The sequence below is a fragment of the Rhinolophus sinicus genome, linkage group LG05, assembly GCF_036562045.2.
Source record: "Rhinolophus sinicus isolate RSC01 linkage group LG05, ASM3656204v1, whole genome shotgun sequence".
NCBI lineage: Eukaryota > Metazoa > Chordata > Mammalia > Chiroptera > Rhinolophidae > Rhinolophus > Rhinolophus sinicus.
Genome location: NC_133755.1, coordinates 65,102,258 through 65,120,246, shown reverse-complemented (window position 1 = coordinate 65,120,246; position 17,989 = coordinate 65,102,258). Strand labels below are relative to the sequence as shown.

The 17,989-nt window shown below is 48.7% G+C and overlaps 1 protein-coding gene across 4 annotated transcripts in view; it reads right to left on the bottom strand.

Annotated features, from left to right (window-relative positions):
- EDAR (ectodysplasin A receptor) overlaps positions 1-17,989 on the bottom strand; it is a 91,310-nt gene that overhangs the window by 29,757 nt on the left and 43,564 nt on the right. For 2 of the 4 annotated variants that reach the window (XM_074332312.1, XM_019715001.2), the window contains exons 2-4: positions 3,267-3,335; positions 2,319-2,441; positions 1,900-2,081 (exon numbers count right to left, since the gene is read on the bottom strand). In XM_074332312.1, coding sequence (XP_074188413.1) covers positions 1,900-2,081; positions 2,319-2,441; positions 3,267-3,317 — 356 coding nt within the window. In that variant the 5' untranslated portion in view covers positions 3,318-3,335. Of the gene's footprint in view, positions 1-1,899; positions 2,082-2,318; positions 2,442-3,266; positions 3,336-17,989 lie in introns of those variants that run through there. The other 2 variants (XM_074332313.1, XM_074332314.1) reach the window with 1 other exon arrangement.

The window sequence follows — 17,989 nt, the reverse complement described above, 5'->3', positions numbered from 1 at the left end:
AGCTAGGGAAAAGTCAAAATAGAGATCAAAAACTAGGAAAGTGGTCTCTACAGAAAGACAAAGGACCTAGTACTCTTTAGAAGGGCACAGATCCCTAAAGGAACACCCAACTTCACGTTGATGGAGGTCTGTCAGAGGGAAGAAGCTAAGCTCCCCACTCCTGTCTGGCTCAGAATGAAGACCAGCATATAAACACCGCCATGACAAGTTACTGTAATAAGTATGTGTGGTGTCAGATGCGTACGAGATTTATCAGGGTGATCACTTCATAAGGTATATAAATGTCTAATCTCTATGTTGTACACCTGAAACTAATCTCATATTGTATGTCAACTGAAACTGAAAAATTAAAAAATTATTTAAAAAAGATTGCTCAGTTAGAGAACTTTTATTTTTATCATATTTTCTAAGAGAATAGTTTAATACCTTCCCTGAGTATAGCTACCTACTTGTTTGCATATTGAAAGAAAAGATTCTGCAATAAGCTTCCCCTGCTTTCTTTATTCATTTGAAAAATATTTTTGAATAATCATACTCTGTGTCAAGGACATTGACATAGAGTCGTCCAGCAGATATTTGGATGTGTAGGTCTGTAGCTCAGGAGATAGGGCTGAACTGAAGACAGAAAACTAGGGAGACAGAAGGTAGGGGTGGGCTGTCATGAGAAGAGAGAGGGTAGTGGAAGCCATGAGACTGCTTCTCAGTAAAAAACTTGAACTAAGGTTAATTTCTGCGAGTTTAAAAATATCTCCTCACTTTAAAGAGTTATTTACTTTCAATCTATTCCTAAATTGGTGGGCCTTTCTGACTTTTTTGTACTTCCTTTTTCTCATAGACTAATGCCCAATGTTCTCATTTGGGTATATCCTTCTTATTGTCTTCCTCCTCTTAATTCAACACAGTGAGCTAACATGTGCACAAGTAGGTTGTAAAGTATAACGAACTATTCAAAATGCTGTTGCCATCATGACCACTATTGGCACCTCTACCATCACCATCTCCATCATTACCATCATATCCACTACCTCTGTCATCGCCACCATTATCACGACCACCTCCACCTCTGTCATCACCTCCATCATCACCACCTCTGCTATCACTGTCACTACCTCTATATTACAATCTCCGTCATCGTCACCACCAGCACCACCATCTCTACCACCTCTGTCTCCTCTACCACCCTGTAGCTTTCACCTCTGCTTTAGGTTTGTATAGCCCTTCAAGCATTATGCAGTGTGGCCACAAGAGGGAGGTCGCAGCAACAGCCGCAGCTTGGTGTTCCCTGGGTGTCAAGGCTGTACTACAGTTCCTTACTTCAAGTAGAACTTGATGTGTCCTGCATGTGTCAAAGAAGAATTTATCTTTCTGTCTTTCAGGCTAATTGCATTTTCACTTTGCTTTTTGAGGAAGACTTTTGATACATAACAGAACTGTGGTGGAATTATGGCACCATATGATTCAAATATTCCTATCAATGGCTTTTATTCTCAGTTTTTTCCCCCAGAATACTAAAAAGAAAACTTTAGTATGTAATTTTAGTTTTTTCTACGTAGCATTCCACATGTGTTATATCACTGTAAGTATTCAACACATTTGTTTGATTTGGGTCATCAGAAGATATTATTAGGACCAATGGCCACTTAAAGGCCACAGTAGCTGAGTGTAGGCTGCTTGTCCATGAAAGGTGGCAGGACTCGCCGTGCCAGATGCCATGTTTCCTGATTCCAGACACATGCCCTCCTCTCTGCCAAGTTGCCCCTTGTAGAATGGGATAAACGGCAGGAGTGACGTTACACTGTAACCAGTTGCTCATGTTCCCAGGGGTCCTCACCAATGGGATATTTGGCGCTTTCTGCAGAAGGCATCCTGGGATGCGCTTTAGCAGCGCCCCATGCTTACCCAGGGAGACAAGGCCCACACTCAGCGTCATTCTCCATGTCCCCTGGCGTCAGCACGGTGGCCCGGAAGAAGCCTTCGCAGTCTTTGTGGCGCCTGCATATCTGGTAGCCTCCTTTGGAAAACTTCTCCGCTGGGCAGGGGACGCAGCCATAGTCCTCATCCTTGGTGCCATAGCCACAGGACTGGCCAAGGGAGAGGACAGAGGATACGGGTGAGTACACTGGCCACAGCTGTCGTGGCCAAACCTGTGGTCTTTGGGTGCATCCGGCACATGAGCACACGCTGGGCACACTGGGCACTTATTTAGCTTGGGGACCACATGCAGAACAACACAAGGTAGGGTGATGACGGCCCATGAAGGAGGGAGAGCTCACCAAACCCTGGGGTCTGTGGTCTGGCGGCCAGGCAGGGGGCCTTACCAGGTAGGGCTCCTCCCCTGGCCCGCACTGGGGACACTCGTGGCACAGCCCCGTGGTCTGGTTGTAGTACTCATTCTCGCCGCAGTTAGAGTATTCTGCTCTGGCCGAACACATCAGAGACACCTGCCACAAGAAAAGGGGTCATTTCGCCTTCATACCTCCTTGAAGACACACATAGTTACTCGGGGTCAGTGCCCAGACAGCCCCCAAGGCTGAGTGAGGAAGGAGCCCGGAGGTGTGGACCCTGCTCAATCAGTTAATGCTCATTTGGTGCCCCCCCCACTTCCCAGGAACTTTAGCTACTAATAAACTGGGCCGTCCACTCTGCGTCCATAGACTGGCCTCACTCCTGCTTCTCCCTCTCCGCCTGATCCCATCTTCGAGGCCTGATCCAAACTCTCTTTGTCCATAAAATCTTTCTTCAATTCTCTCCAAAGGCATGGATGAGGCAGGCCCTCCCCCGAGCCTCTAGAACAGAAGGTCTTTCAGTCACGTGGTGCCTTTTCTTTTCCCCTGAGCAGGAGCCCTGTGGTGGAGGCCTGGATGTTTCTCAGCTGTGTGGCCCGCAGGCGTGGCTTGTCACACAGGCATTGGGTTGTGTATGGCACAACATAAATATGCAGTGAAGGACATTTCTATCCATGAAACCCTACAAAGGGAGCCACCAACCAGGGAAGTGTAATTTGAACCCTGGGCACTGTTCAGTGCTTTGCAGGTATTATCTTTTTGTGCCGTTAGAAGAACACAGTGAAGGATGTGCTCTTATCGTTGTTGCCAATTTGCAACCATGTAAACTGAGGTTTAAGAGGCCAAGCAACTGACCCAAGGGAGTGTGGCTGGCAGAGGACACAGCCTGGATGGGAGCTCCCACTGGAACGGCCACCAGGGCCTCCATGGGTGCCCTGGGGGCCAAGGGTGCAGTGCGGGCAGGTGCTCTGACCTACTTACCACCAGGACAGGGAGCCAGGGCATGCGTTTGCAGTCTCCCATGTGGGCCATCCTCTCCTGTGGGTTCACCTGAAAGATACATTTCATGAGCAGCTGTGTCACCTGCAGGGCCTGGGGCTGCTCCAGGACTGACTGGTCATGGCCCAGCCCCCACCCCAGGTCCCACTTCCTTCATTGTATCCCGCTGGGTATGGGGACCTCCCAGCAAGCAGCCTGGGGAACGGATGCATCCTAAAAGAAAAGGCAGATTTAAGCTGAGCCCCATGTGCCTTGGACTGACTCCATCCACTGTCCTCCCAGCGTCACCTCATCCCTTGGGAAGAGCTCCAGAGAGGAGGGACCAGAACACACCGAGGACCACTGCTGAAGCTGGGCAGTGACCAACTGTTTCTGTGCTGGGAGAGTCTGAAGAACCCTGGCACGGGTGCTGATCCCCTGGCTCCAGAGCCGCCCTGGAGACAATGCCAGGAACCAGAATCCAGCTCATGCCCATCACCTCACTTCCCACTCTCCCAGCCCCTCCGTAAGGTTCCGCCTTCTCTCTGTGAAGATGTGCCTTCTGTCAAAGTGACTGAGAGAATGCATGAGTCCAACCACTTAACTTTACAGTTGAGCCAACTTAAGCCCAGAGAGGTTAGTGACTTGCCTAAGGTCACACAGCTAAGGGACAGAGGATGGCTACATCCCAGGCATTCAGATGCTTTCCCCAACTACTAAGTTAATGGACTGTTTTGAAGGAGGAGGTGTTATTTTTTCACTTTTCCACTGTCAGAATGGGAGACCTGTGTTTCCAACTCAAAGCAATTCTACCTAGGAGCTTGGCTATCATGCCAACTAGTGACAAGACAGCGAGCTGCCTTCTACCAGCTGGGTTGTGTGAGGAGCCTTCAGAGTCAACTGATGACTCAGACCTTGAGTCAGATTGACCTTTCACCCTGTGAATCCTCTTGTTCTTGGTGAGCCAATCCCCAAATACCACACAAAAAATGAATGTACAGGAGCTCAAAGCAGGAGACCGATAAATGGGAAATCCATTATTTTATTTTATTTTTTTAGGGGGAAGCCCTGAACTTTGTCTTTATAATACAAGATCCTAAAGGCATTAGGGAGAAACGCAGCCAAAAGGTTATTTATTGGACATAAGGAAGTTCAGTTTGAGAAAGAGGGAGGGCCGTGTGAGTCAGGAGTTGGGGAAGGGCCAGGGGTGGGAAAGCCAGGGGTCAGTTAGTGGGGCGGCAGGGTCGGGGGTGCTAAGGAGAAGTAGACTCCTTGAGCGTACAAACACTCTTTGCTAAATCGCTCCACCACCCCTGCCAGGACGCAGCACCTTGCTCAGTGAGATCTGGCCGGAGAGAATGCACATTTAGGAGAAGCACCCAACACATACATACGTAGTGAGGGGTCAGCAGGGACAGATCTGAAGAGCTTTGCGTCCACCTGCCTCTCAGCTCCTGCCGGCCTTCCAGGAAGCACATGGCTCTACTGTCCCCCACCCCACGCCTGTCCTGCCCGCACCCCCTCTGTCCTGCCCCGACTCCCCTCTCTCCTGTCCCCTGCCAGGAGCAGAAAGAAAGCACCCACACTTCCCATAAGAAGAAGTTGGGTAAAATCAAGCGGAGCTTCAGCTGTCCTGCTTATTTATCATTACAACTAATAAAAACTCCACAGGAACGCCGGGCAGGGGCACTTCAGGGAGAAGTCACACAGAGCCGCCTGGGTCTCTATTTGTCAAAGTGTCTGTGTGCCTAGAAGCAGGTTGGCATGACATCCACTAGACTTTCCATGAAGATATTTTGGCAGGAAGTGAAATAGGGTGGGGGTGACTAACTGAGGTTATGGGGAACATTCCCTTTTTATACAGTTCCTATCGTCGGAATGATTTAGAAGAGTATGAAGAAAGTTTGTGATCCCGAGAAAAGGTAATAAAGACATTTCCTTTGGGAAGAAGCGCATCTCTGATTGCTCAGAGGACCGGCTGGGGAAGGATGTCCCAGGGGCCCAGATCTCTCCTAGGATTTCCCCCTTGTTGGCACGGTTACCTTGGATGGGTCTCCTACCTGGTGAGTAACATTCAGTGGCCTTTGGGGAAGGTTTAGGTTTCAGGAATTTCTTGGAGATACAAAAGCTGCCGTTTTATCCTTTCTAGCACACTGTCTTGCAATTCAGTACCATATTAACATTTGAAAAATACTAAATGGACCAAGGTGAGATTAGAGCACCCAAACACCCCTTGCTGAAATCTTGGATGCTTTCCTCCTAGCAGGGAGCAAGGAGGGTGGGAGGCAGAGGGAGGCTGGACCTGCAGTCTCACCAGATGGGGAGGGTAAGGTGCAAACGAAGGCCAACAGGGAACTTAGGAACCAGCATTTTGGCCGACAACCTTAGCTTTGCTTTAGGATGGTGGGTAGAAGAGATGAGTTTACCCTGAGTCGGGCCAAGGCTCTCCTGAGGAAAGCTGCAGCCTGGAGGCCTTCCAAGAACATCACTAAGGGGTTCTAATTTAATTGACCTCTAATTATAGCTGAGCCTGGGAGAGCTTCCCTGTAAACACTGAGAAGGGCTGGGCCGCACTTTAGTGTCACCAGAAGCACTTACTGAAAGGCTCATTAAAGATGTTCCCCGGCTAACGGAAGGAGACAGAAAAACAAATACATACACAACGCCAAACAACAAGTTTGTGGTTTTGGATGTGTTTCTATTATTATTACCAATTCTCCAAGAAGGCGAGTGGGGTCCAGGCAGGAAGCTGAGGGCAGCCCTCAGGTTAGGATTCCAGCCCTGAGGTCTGACGGGCTTTGGCAGAAGGCAGTTCTGCACTCAGGAGGGAGTCCAGCCTGCGAACTGGGGGAGCCCCAGTTGCTTCCAGTCATGACCTCCTGGTTGTTTTGGCTTTGGTGATCCCCAACTCCCTGTGCAGGACAGGGCTGCTGCCCATCAGCTGGCAGAGCTGCAAGCGGAAGGACCTGAGCGGGGTGCTTTCCAGCCTGGCATGAGTTCTGAGCCCTCCCTAACTATGATAGTGATGGAGAAATGGGTTGGGGGTTGGGGGATTTGGTGGCCCACACGCTTGGAGGTCCCTGATATGTTCTTGGGGAGATCAGGGCAGGCAGAGTCTCACCTAAGTCCTGAAGGGCAGATAGGAGTTAGACAGGAAAGAGATGGAAAAAAGGCCCCCCAGGAAAGGGGAGCAGGTGGACCGAATGGACAGAGGGAAAGCCATGGGCTAGACCAGAGGGCCAAGAGTGAAGTCAGATGAAGTTGGGATGTTACCATAGGACTTGTGCAAAGGCTGAGTGATGGAGCAATGAGGTGGCAGGACCAACTCTCTTGTGCAGTGAAAGAAGGGGACACAGAGAGAGGAAATTTTCTATGTTACAATGTGACCCAACACACACATATTACCAATATCATCGAGGTAAATGTTGCATGAAACATTTATACTTGCTGCATGCAATGTACGATAATCTATTCTGCCCTATTATTTTTATTCCATTTTTAAAAATAGTGGTAGTTGCAGCATACGAAATTGATTTCGTGACCCATTATTGGGACATGAATTGCAATCTGAAAACCATTGGCTTAGGCAAAGGAAGAAAGGAGGGTGGAAACCTGTTAGGAGATGATGGTGTCAGAGGTGACAGAGGTGGCTGGCCCAGGTCTGCGTTTGGCTGTTGGGTTTGTGTGTGTCAAGCTGCTACTGAGCAGGAAGCAGAGGCAGGTGGGGGTGTTGTGGTGGACAGTGGACATATTGAGGGGCCTGGAGGACTCCAAGAGCCTTGGGAAGCTGCCTACACGAGTTGAGCTCAGGAGAAAGACCCGAGCAAGGGAGAGACGTGGTTGTCATAGTATACTTAGTTTCTAGGGGATCACCGGTGAAACCAGAGGGCCCCTCCCTTTCTATTGTTCTGGATGAAGACCTGTCCATTTGTGAAACAGAGGGTCTGGTCTAGGCCTCAGGGAGGGGGCAGAGAGTGAAACAGAGGAGCCCCTGTCCTCATGTACCTTCTTTTCTCCCGATAGAAACATGTCAGGTTGGATACCACTGGGTCACTGGCTCTGCTCACAGTGCTTTCCCAGAACGCAGGAGAAAGCCAGCGTTTAAGCAGATGGGAAGCACATCCTTCTGTGCCCATAAGAGGGAAACTGGGGGCCAAAAGACACCACATTTGACAAAATTACAACAAATGCTTGCAACTTCTCTGTAAGTTTGAAATTATTTCAAGATAAAAAAAATAAAATAAAAACAAAACACCATAGTATTTCAACAGACAGCTAAGTTGTATCTAAAACAATTAACCAAGTGGTGAGAAGTCTTGTGTGTTTCGAAATAAATTGTTCCCCAACGGGTCATCTAGAGAAGACTAAAAATGAGGCCAGTGCTTTTAGCTCCATGTAAAGCAGGATGGTGTGAACAGAGAGGCTGTGGGGACTCACCGGGCTGCAGCCCCTTACCCTCCAGAGGTGCTTAGAGGTGCATGTAGCTCGAGACAGACACTCCCCACCCCACCTCCGGAACTGATCCCCAATCTAGATGGAAGGCTCATGGACTCCGTACACAAGCTGTGCTAACCTGTTCCCTAGGGCCTTGCCCAGAGCACACCTGTGGTCAGTCTCTCCGTGGGGCCCACAGCTGCGGTCACTAATCTCCTCAACTTCATTTGTCCACTGTGCCGGCGCTCAGCGGGCCTTGAATCCGTCGCTCTCCTCACTATTGTTTCTTGACTGCTCGTCCCAGACTCTAACCTGTATTGAAACTCGTGAGATTCTCACCACTGCCCTGCAGGTAGGGACTCCTAAAACTCTGGTAAGGGAATGAGCTCCAGGCCACCTGGGAGGTAAGTAAGATGCATTTTTTTTTATTCAAAGGGAAGGAAAAGGTCTGCAGGACTGTGGTTCCCTTAGGGGCAGCTTTCAGGTTCCGCTTTCTTGCCTGGCGTGGTACTCCCATGCCCCCCCGAGGGGCAGCATGCATTCTCTAGTATAAAAATGGAATGATGCAGCCTCCTCTCCCAGTGAGCGAGTGCTGTGAGGAATCTAGGAGACCCCAAGTGTGACAGGGTTTAGCAGGCTTGGACACACTCTAAAGGTACCAGGTGAAAGTGTTCTAGCAAACAGGTCACAGTGGTTTCCGTGTGACAACAACTCAGATTATGAGAGAGAGGATGACTTTCTTAGCTCAGTGTTACTCAGAAGCTGGGAGTTACTACCATCTTCACAAGCAGCTTCTAAAGAACAAATAATGCCTTCTCCTTTAAGAGCATTTGACAACTGTCAACGCAGTTTTCCTTACGTGGGTTCCTACTAGGAAGATCAGTTAGATAGTGGGACTCCCATGATCCAAGAGACAGCCGCTCAGGGAGGTTATGAGGCTTGTTTACGTTCAGAGCTTGGCAGCTCCAGGCACGAATCCTGTCGGGCACCCAGCCTGCTGTTCCTTGACCACAGCCCGTAACAGTTTTCCCGGGAGATGACCTCCTGCCTCGCTGGAGGCTTTCTCACAAGCTCTCTGTGCGATTTCTAACCATTGATAAGATCATATGCAGAGTAGAGGGGTCTCGTGTGTATGTGTGTGAGTTATGAGCACCAGCCTCGCCTTGGGGATTGGATAATTGGGAACATGTGTGACATGAGAGGACCTACTGTCTTCCATGTCAGGGGCAAGGAGGACGCTGTGTCTGTCCCTCAGGCTGTTGCTGGCTCTGCCCTTTGCAGGGACTGTTGAGCTTGTGATGGGAGTGGAAGGGGAAGCAAGCACTTTCCCTTCACACCAGCTAAGCGTACACTTGACCTTTGCTCCTGGAGTCTGGAGTTAGCCTGGATATTCAGACAAGGTTGAAATAAAGGTAAAACCAGAGGCCAATGTCAGTAGAACCCGCGCAGCTTTGTTTGCCTAAGCCAGGCCCAGCAGCATCAGCACCACCTGGGAGCTTGTGAGAAATGCCGACTCTCGGGCCCATCCTGACCTGCTGCCTCAGCGTCTGCATTTCAGCCGGATCTGGGTGCTCTGTGCACACACGAAAGTTGGAAAAGTCTGATCTAGGCAACCTTCTAGTAGCATCTTACAACCCTCTGTAGACCCAGGCGAGGATTTCTTCCTGGGTCTCTCCCTACTTAAATTCTGTCCTCTCCCAAGGAACAAATGCTGGCTTTAGCGTTGTCCCATGGAGAGCTATGCACTAGACACTGTGATTTATTTGCTGCTGTTTGTTGGTTCATTCAGTCGTTTATCAGCAGTTATTCATCATTATTCAGCAGAGAGGCTGCTACTGTCCTGTAAACAGTCCTATAGAACCTGGAGACGGTGACAGACAGACAAGGTCCCTGCCCTATTGGACCTTTATCTGTCCAGGAAACAGATACTGAACACACCATTATACAAAGTTTAGGCCACGTCCTGCAATTTTTGTGTTGTTTTTACAGTGAAAACAATTTTTATATTTAGAATTAGCCAGTTGGACTCAGTTTAGATGATCCCACTTTTGTTGGCAAGATCCAAAGCATCGTAGTCAGGAGCCAGTCGAACATATGCCTGCTTCTCTCCATCAGGCCTGTCAGGGTGTTGACCTTGGCTGCGTCAATGTCATAGAGCTCCTTCCCAGCCTGTCTGATCTGGTGCTAGTTGGCCTTCACATCCACAGTGAACACAGTGTATTGTTGTCTTCTCTCTCCTTCATGGCTGACTGGATAGTCAGGGGGAATTTGATGATGACACAGCGGTCGAGCTTGTTTCTCCTGGGGGTGCTCTTCCCAGGGTGTGTAGGCTGCCTTTGGAGCCGCGGTGTCTTGGGCCTTTGGAAGGTGGGTGATGTGAGGATCTTCTTTTTTGTGGCCATGGACGCCTTTCACCGCTGCTTTCTTTGTCTTCAAAGCCTTTGCTTTGGCTTAGGCTTTGGGAGGGGCAGGGGCTTCCTTCTTTGCTTTTCGCCCATCTTTGTGAAAAGCCACTTCCTGCATTTTTAAAGCCCCCTCCCTTGGGTCCAGTTTCCTACTGGACAGCTTGCCTCCTGGAATGGCCTTTACCTTTGGAAGGGTGGCTCTGCCTCAGTGGACCCTTGTCATCATGGCTGCCTCCAGAGTGCAGACACAACAGCAGGAAGGAGACCATGCTTGAAGTTAGTTACCACCGCGGGAATCATCGCTTGGGCCTTGGGCGGCTTCACGCCACCCCTTGACTCCATCTGACCACCCTTGAATGTGGAGATGCTGCCTCTCCCCTAAAGGCTTCTCTCTGGGAAGGCAGTTTAAACTGCAGAGCTGCACCTTAGAGCTTGCCCGTCCCCAATCTGTGGGAAGGGGCTGAGGCAGTGCGGCTGTGGGAAGCTTTTGTAGGAATGAGGGCTGCAGTTACCTTTTTAAGTGTGTAGGTTGGGGGGGTCTCTCTGTCTTTGGCCCTTTCCCTCTTCCAGTGTGCTCACAAGCCAGAGGGCAGTGCCAGCTGCCTGCACCCCTCGTCCTCATCTGGATGCAGTGACTGAGGACTGAGGCCCCACAGGCCACCCAGGAAGCAGAGTGCTGCCCTCGGGGTGGCCCACATCACAGACCTGGAGACAAGAGAGGTCTGTGGCCGGCCCTCCCCAGTTCTCAGGGCAAGCTCTCTGTGGAAAGAGGCGAGGTGTTGGCAGCTGCCTGTGTTGTGGGGAGGTGGCCGTATAGCTGGCTCCCTGATCCCTGCCCACCCCAACACTACCCTCTCCCCAGCCTCCCACACTGTCCGCCCCTCCTGCAGACAGATGCCTGAGGGAAGGCTGCTGGTGGCCTTCTCCCCACACATCAACAGACTCCTTTGCGCCTCAGATTCCCCACTTCCCACCAACTAAGACAGACGTTCCTTCACCCTCCAGGAGCCTGTGGACGTCATTATCAGAGCAGCTGAAAACACTTCATTTGATGTGATTTATGGCTCCCAGGAAACTTCTGTAGTCTCAGTTGGATAGTGCTAATTAATGCTACATTGTGAAGAGATTAACTCATTCTCTTTCACTTCTGTTTTAGTCAAATCTGGTTCACTGGAGAACTAGGAAGAGCCTGGAAAGCATCCTGAGAGGGGCCGTCTCTTATGCAGGCTGGCTGTGCAGGAAGGGTCCTGTACTTGCCAGCTTGAAATTCTTTGTAATTTTGAAATGAGGGGCCCTCCATTTCCCTTTTGCACTGGCCCCTGCAAATTAAATACCCTGTCTTGTTCTCTGCCACTCTGGCTTAGCAGGTGAGCGTGCCACACAGGGCTGAGTGCTGGGCCGCCCTGCCCAAAAAAGGGCCTTCCCAGGGCAGTATGGCCAGGAGTCAGGGGGAGAGCAAGCAAAGAAGCAGAGGCTCAAAATTCTTGTCAAGACCAACAGGTGCCTCTCCCACCCCCAAGACCTGAGAGGAATCCCGGAGGGACAGAGACTGAAGGTTGAGAGAGAAATGACCGACCATGGAGTGCATTGCAGATATCTCAGAGCTTTATATAACAAGCATGAGCGTTTTAAAGGAGCAGTCCCCATTCTTCATCACCTCACTGAGAAACTTTTACTCAGAAACTCCTTGGTGAATATTTCAGGGCTATGACGGGTAAACTGACTTCCATCAACATCTCAAGGGTGGTGGACAGTGTCCATACACTGTCTCAAGGATATAGTTTTGATGGAAAATATAAAACGTGTGTGTGTATAACTTTTTTTTTAAGGTCCAAGATCTTTCCTTCTTTGTTGAGGCGTTTTGCTCTAGAGCCATCTGGGTGTACCCACTATAGTCTACTCTCAGGACAATTCTAGTTCCTGCTTTTGCTTTTTGTATCAGCCTGAGGTGCTGTGGACTGCTCTGAGTGAGAGGAGCTTATCCGTGGGGGCTTTCATCATGAGGTGTTTATTTGATACCGGTTGTATTCTAAAAGGGTTAATAGAATAACCCTAAGGGTTAATAGATGGGTTCTCAAATAAAAGCAGGAGTAGCTACTTTGATTTTCTCAGAGTCCCAGGGGCAGGTGGGGTGATGAGCAGAATGTAGGAGGAAATGGGAGAGGCTCCAGAGCGTTGGCTGTGGAGCCGCTGAGTGGGAAGGAGCTGAGGGATCCTACCTGCTCTGCTGGCCAATCACAGACAGGGCCATGTACAGAGGACCTGGCTTGGAGAGGCACCCAAAACGCTAAAGCACTGGGCCTGAGCCCTTTGCCAAGCCCAGACAATTTGACAAAGAGTCTGGTGGTTTAAGTTGAAGGTTTAAAATAAGAGTCCCTAAGTTTCATTGGTTGGTTTTAATTGAAAGAATACTCAGAAAATAGCTATTCTTGCACACATTGAATAAACATAATGCATGAAACGTTTACTTATTTTTGAATACTTCTAGCTTTTTTTTTGAAGCATCACTGCTAACGGAAATAAGCGTGTCAAACTATTTCAAATTCTATATGGATTATTAGCTCTTCAGCAGCAGAATCCAGAGAGGCAACAAAGAGCAAGGAAAACCAGTATTTTGGACATTTCTGTTCACATCTTATCTTTTTATTTGACTCTACTTTTCCTGTCAGTTTTTATTTTCCTACATATAAACCAGTGACGATAGTAATCATTTCTGAAGAGCTGTAGACAGCCATGGCCTACGAACATTCCCAAAACAACAAAATTATTATTGTTTGTCAGACTAGGTTTGGGTTTTCCAGAATACTCATTACGTTATTAGGCAGGTGCAGATGCATTTGTGCAGTGAGAGAACTGAGGCTGGAGCCAAGGGAAGAAGGAAGCTCGCCTGCCTTTGGGACAGAAGGTGGTGTTTTGATGTGATTACAGTCTTGAAGGCTTGCTCATGAAAATAAGGTGGCCAGAAAATAGCCATCGAGAAAGTTCAGAGGGAGAGCAATCATCCTTATCCAAATTTCCTGCTGTAAAGATATAAAAAATCCCTACTTGGGAAGATAGTGGTACTGTAATAGCTGTGTATGGTGTCAGATGGGTAGTAGACTGGGTGGGGTTATCACTTTGTGAGGGGTGTAAAGGTCTAATCATTAGGTTGTTTTGTACACCTGAAACTAATTTTAAAAGTCCCTATTTTGTTGCCTTATCAAAATTGAGAAAAGTATTTTCAGGGTGAAATCAGGAAGGTTGTTTTAACTACAATGCGTTGCTCTAAATTATGAAATGCAAGTTTGTCTTGAACACTTATATAAACATATCAACATGAAATTTTGTCCTGACATAATAGCAGCTACTCTCCAGCCTTTTAATAGGCATACCATCCATCCTTCCATTTGTTCACCCATCCTTCCATCCATGCATGCATTATTTATTAAACACCTACTCCAGAACAGGTTGAACAATGAACAAATCAATGCACCTGCTATGGTGGTGCCTCACAATTCAGTGGAGACCATGACCAACGCAAACATAACACAGTGAGGTAAATGCTGAGAAGAGGGAAATGAGTGATGGCTGCAGCGGAACACATGGGTGTGTGTCATGTGTGGGGAAAACCTGACTCACTGGGGGAGGTCAGGAAGACTGTCCCAGGCTGAGAGAAGGGAGGATGGCCAGGAGTTAGCCAGGCATTACATGGAAAGCTAGAGGAAAAGGCTAAGGCCCAGGGCAGGGCACGTCCTATTTGGACAACTGGAAGCTGCAGTGGATTCTCTTCAGGTCACTGCTCTGTCCTTTTCTCTTAGCAACAAACAAGTTATTTCTTAAATGGCATTTTGATGAAATTAAAAATTCTTATTTTCTGCTGAAAGGTTACTCTGCCAGGTTCTCCCTCAGCTCATTGTCCTCATTTCTTTGCTCTCGTCCGCTCAGAAATGCTTGGAAAGCCATACTTTCAGGCCACCCCTCACCCACAAATCCAGCTATTCTCCTTGCATCTGGAGTCCACTAGAGACTAGCGAGTTGGCACCTCCAAATAGTCACAGTATGTTAGGGAGGTGAGGGTTGGTACACGAATGCATCTCAGTCACACCAATTTTGCTGAACAGCACAATCCAAACAAGGCTATCATACGCAGTCACTGTAAGACACACCACTCAAATCCCAAAACCTATCAGCTAAATAAAAGGCATTAATTTGATGGTGAAGATATTTTTGAAGTAAAGGAAGTTGAAGGAGATAAACCATCAATAGATTCTACAAAGCTGTGGCAAGCCATGAAGCAAGAAGGATCTAGAAATTATCACAATTATTTGCTCCTGAGGGTCCCTCAGAAAACTTCCTGCTCTCTGAGGATCGACACTGTGGATAATTGAGATGGCTCCTGAGACAGCTGTCTGAAAGCAAAGGTGAGGTGAGGGCATACAGAAAGCAGGCAGAGTGCCTGAGCTCCCAGCCCACCTTCGCAATGTGCTCCACCCGTCTATGCCTCTCTTTGAAGTTTGAGCCCAGAGAAAAGAGGGGCGTTTGGAGCAGAGAGGCAGCTGTGTGTGGTCTTTGCACTCTAGGCTCTTAGGCAGCCTGGAGCTTCAGAAGGAATCTGGGGCTGAAGGTGGTCGGGTCCTCTATTTACCTTCTGTACCAACAATCCAATAGCATCGTCACACAGCGTGAGTGTGGAATTCTGTGCAGCAGAAGCGGTGAGCACTATTATTGCACACGCAATGTGTAATGTGCTACACACATTATGGCCACATATGGACAGGCACATCCAAGTGGGACATAGTTCAAAATGATTACAGTGATATTCTCAGAGTCTGCATGTCTCCTAAGAACTGATGCTTTATTCTGGTTAATGGCACACATTTGATGTTCTTATTGCTAAAGCTATACTTTTAAAAAACAAATGGCTTTACAGAGGTATAGTTAATTCACAATAAAATCCACACCTGTCCAGGGTACAGGTCAGTGACTTTGGTGATGAATGTACTTGGTAACTGCCACCCAATCAGGGTACAGAACACCCCTGTCCCTTCCAGAGGTCTTTTTGTTCCCCCTGTGTCACCAACCTGCCCTGCCCAGGCAGTTCTATTCACTGTGGATTAACCCTGCCTGTGTTAGCTCTCATGTAAGTGCAGTCATGCCTCACGTGTGAATTGTGTCTGTCTGGTTTCTTTCACTGAGCACAACACCTGTGGTATATCCATGTTGTGAGAACCAGTAGTTTGTTTCTTCGTACTGTTGAATAGTATTCCATGTGTTGATACACCACAATGCTTATCCATTCAGCCATTCAATTTCTATTTGCTAAAATTACATTTTAAAAATGGTTTTTGATTGTTTCCTGTACTTGGGGGCAGTCCTGCCCTTGCATTTGATGTAGGTGACTAAACTATCACGCAGGTCCCCAAAAGGGCTGCTCCCTGGCTTTTGTCTAAGTCTGCTAGGCACTCCCAGGGGAGGACTTAGGGCTTGCAGCCCCCTTTGCTTCTAGTCACCAGAACACGTTGGAAGGCACCAAGCTGGACGCAGCTGCTGCGCTGCTCCCATGAGCTGTTGCTCTGAAAGGCTCCCTTACAAGCCCCCTCCCCGCTTCCCTGCTGGTGGTTGCCACGGAGATGCGACTAGAGCTACTAGAATCCCAAGTTCTGAGGACCCACAAATAAAACCCGCCTCCCTTTCCCCCATCAGCAATGTGTGGCCAAAAGGGAAGGCAAGAAGAAGGAGAAGAAAAAGGAGAAGGAGAAGAAAAAAATGATAGCATTTGCCCAGAGCTAACCCCAGTGGATGCTTTTCAAAGACTCACTTCAGAAAAATTGTTAGTGTATTGAAAACAACAGCCTGTTCACCATGGTAAATAATCATCCTCAACAAAATCCTTCTGTCCGAAGATGTTTTATGCTCATACAGGATTGGAAAAGCACACGCAGTGTGTGCCTGTGGTCCTCAGTGCTGAGGACGCTGTGGTCCTGGGCCCCTCCCCCAGCCTGGGTGTGAACATATGTCCAGGCCTACGAGGTGGACGTGGGTTCATCATGTCACAGCTGGCAAAACTCTGCCGCAAGGAGAGGTCTCTCCACTCATAGGTTTCCTTCCAGTTAGGAAGCACAGGTTATGTGCCCCTAATACGATGAAAACCTGTGATTCCCTGAGAGAAACCTCACCGGATTTTTTTCAGGCATCTGTGCTTTGAGAGTGGAGGCCTCCAGTGTGTTTGCTGTGGGCGGACGTCCTCTCAGCCTACTGCGAGTATTTATAGAGGGTGTACCCAGTGCTCGGGGCTGTACAGGTACACATTCTAGCATTCTAATCCTCTGAACATTAGGAGGTAGGCCCATGGAAGCTTGGAGAGGTTGAGGGACGTGCCTGAGGCCACACTGACAAAGGTGGAAGAGCTGGGCACAAACCCAGATCTGCTCCACTTTCTACCATTCTACTCAGCCTCAGGAACAGGGGTCCCGGGAGCCACCGTGAAAGGCTGAAGATGGCTGGGAGTGCTGAGGGTCAGAGGTCAAGTCAGTAAAGGAGGCCACAACCGTGCAATGTGAACTTGGTTTCATCTAACTTTTGTGGACCCGTGAGAGCTGGACAATTCTGTATGAGGCCAGGTGAACTACAAGGAACCAGGGGTGGTAGGAGTTAGTGTATCCCACCCCCGCCTCCCCACCTTTGAAGATTTCTGGAGCCATTTGGTTCCAGTGGATTCCTGTTATCTCCTCTCCCCTTTCAACACCACGCCAGCTCCATGCATGCTTAACTCCCAGGCATAACCTGTGGCGGTTTGGATGCCCATGAAGAGTTCATGCCCGGAGGACTTTGAGAGGTGGGGCATGAAGAAAACTTCACAGCATCAACAAAAACGTCTTCATGTGCCCAGTCTTTTAAGTTTGAGTGGGTAGGATTTTGTTTGTTTGTTTGTTTGTTCATAAGCATCTTGATTGTCTCCCTGCTTTTCATCCTGGGATTAGACCATCCCCTCCCGCCTCAGTCTCACTGACGTGGAAATACCCAGCGCAGATGGTGTTTCATCAGGCAGGTGACCCGGATGATGCAGGGCTATAAATAACCATTAAATGTCCCTTTTGGAGAGGCCCTTTTCCCCCCTTGAATTCAAGTCCCAGCACGAAACAAGTAACTTGTAAATTTGGATCCTTCCTGTCAAATACAGGGTCTTGTTCTACCGGTTTCAAAGAGGATTCATTTTTCAGGTTCTCTTTTCAAGTACAGTAACGGGAAAGCCTCGAGGAGGGTGAGTTTAGCCAAGGCACCTTGTAGGTTCATCAAGAACACCTGAGAAGAACCTGCTCCGATGAACCGTCGGAAAACAGGAATAGTTTATATTTCTCAGTGTTTGGGGATCATTTGAGTTGAGATTAAAACCTCTTATTCGTGGCTTAATTTGTTCTTCACGTGGTTAAATTATACATCAATGTGACTCAGATTCTACTGCAATAACACCATATTCATGACCGTGTGCTTTTCTGCAAGAAGAAGGAGCTAAAGTCACTTTGGAAGTCTTGAATACCCGTTTTTTAAAAAGACACTGAAAGTAGTGGCCTTGGCCTCGTTGAGACAGGCTGCAACTAGTCTGAAAGCTCCAGAGTCAACACAAGGCGAGTCACCACATGTTTGGGAGGGCTTGCTTCCGAGCTCGCCCCGTTTCTGAATGAACTTTTCAGAGCAAAGGCTATGATGTGTTTTCCTTGGCTGACGTGCGGAGTAACAGCAGGCGTCCACATTGGCTCTGTCTGTCTGGGCTGCTAATGTCTGCTCTGCAGGCTGGGGGAGATGGATGGGTGGCCTGGGCTCTCCTCCTTTCTTAGCAGTTGCCGTCTGTGTCCTGCAGCATGTCACAGGCTGAGTGGGGATGGGGCTGGACATCATCCCGCCCTGGCC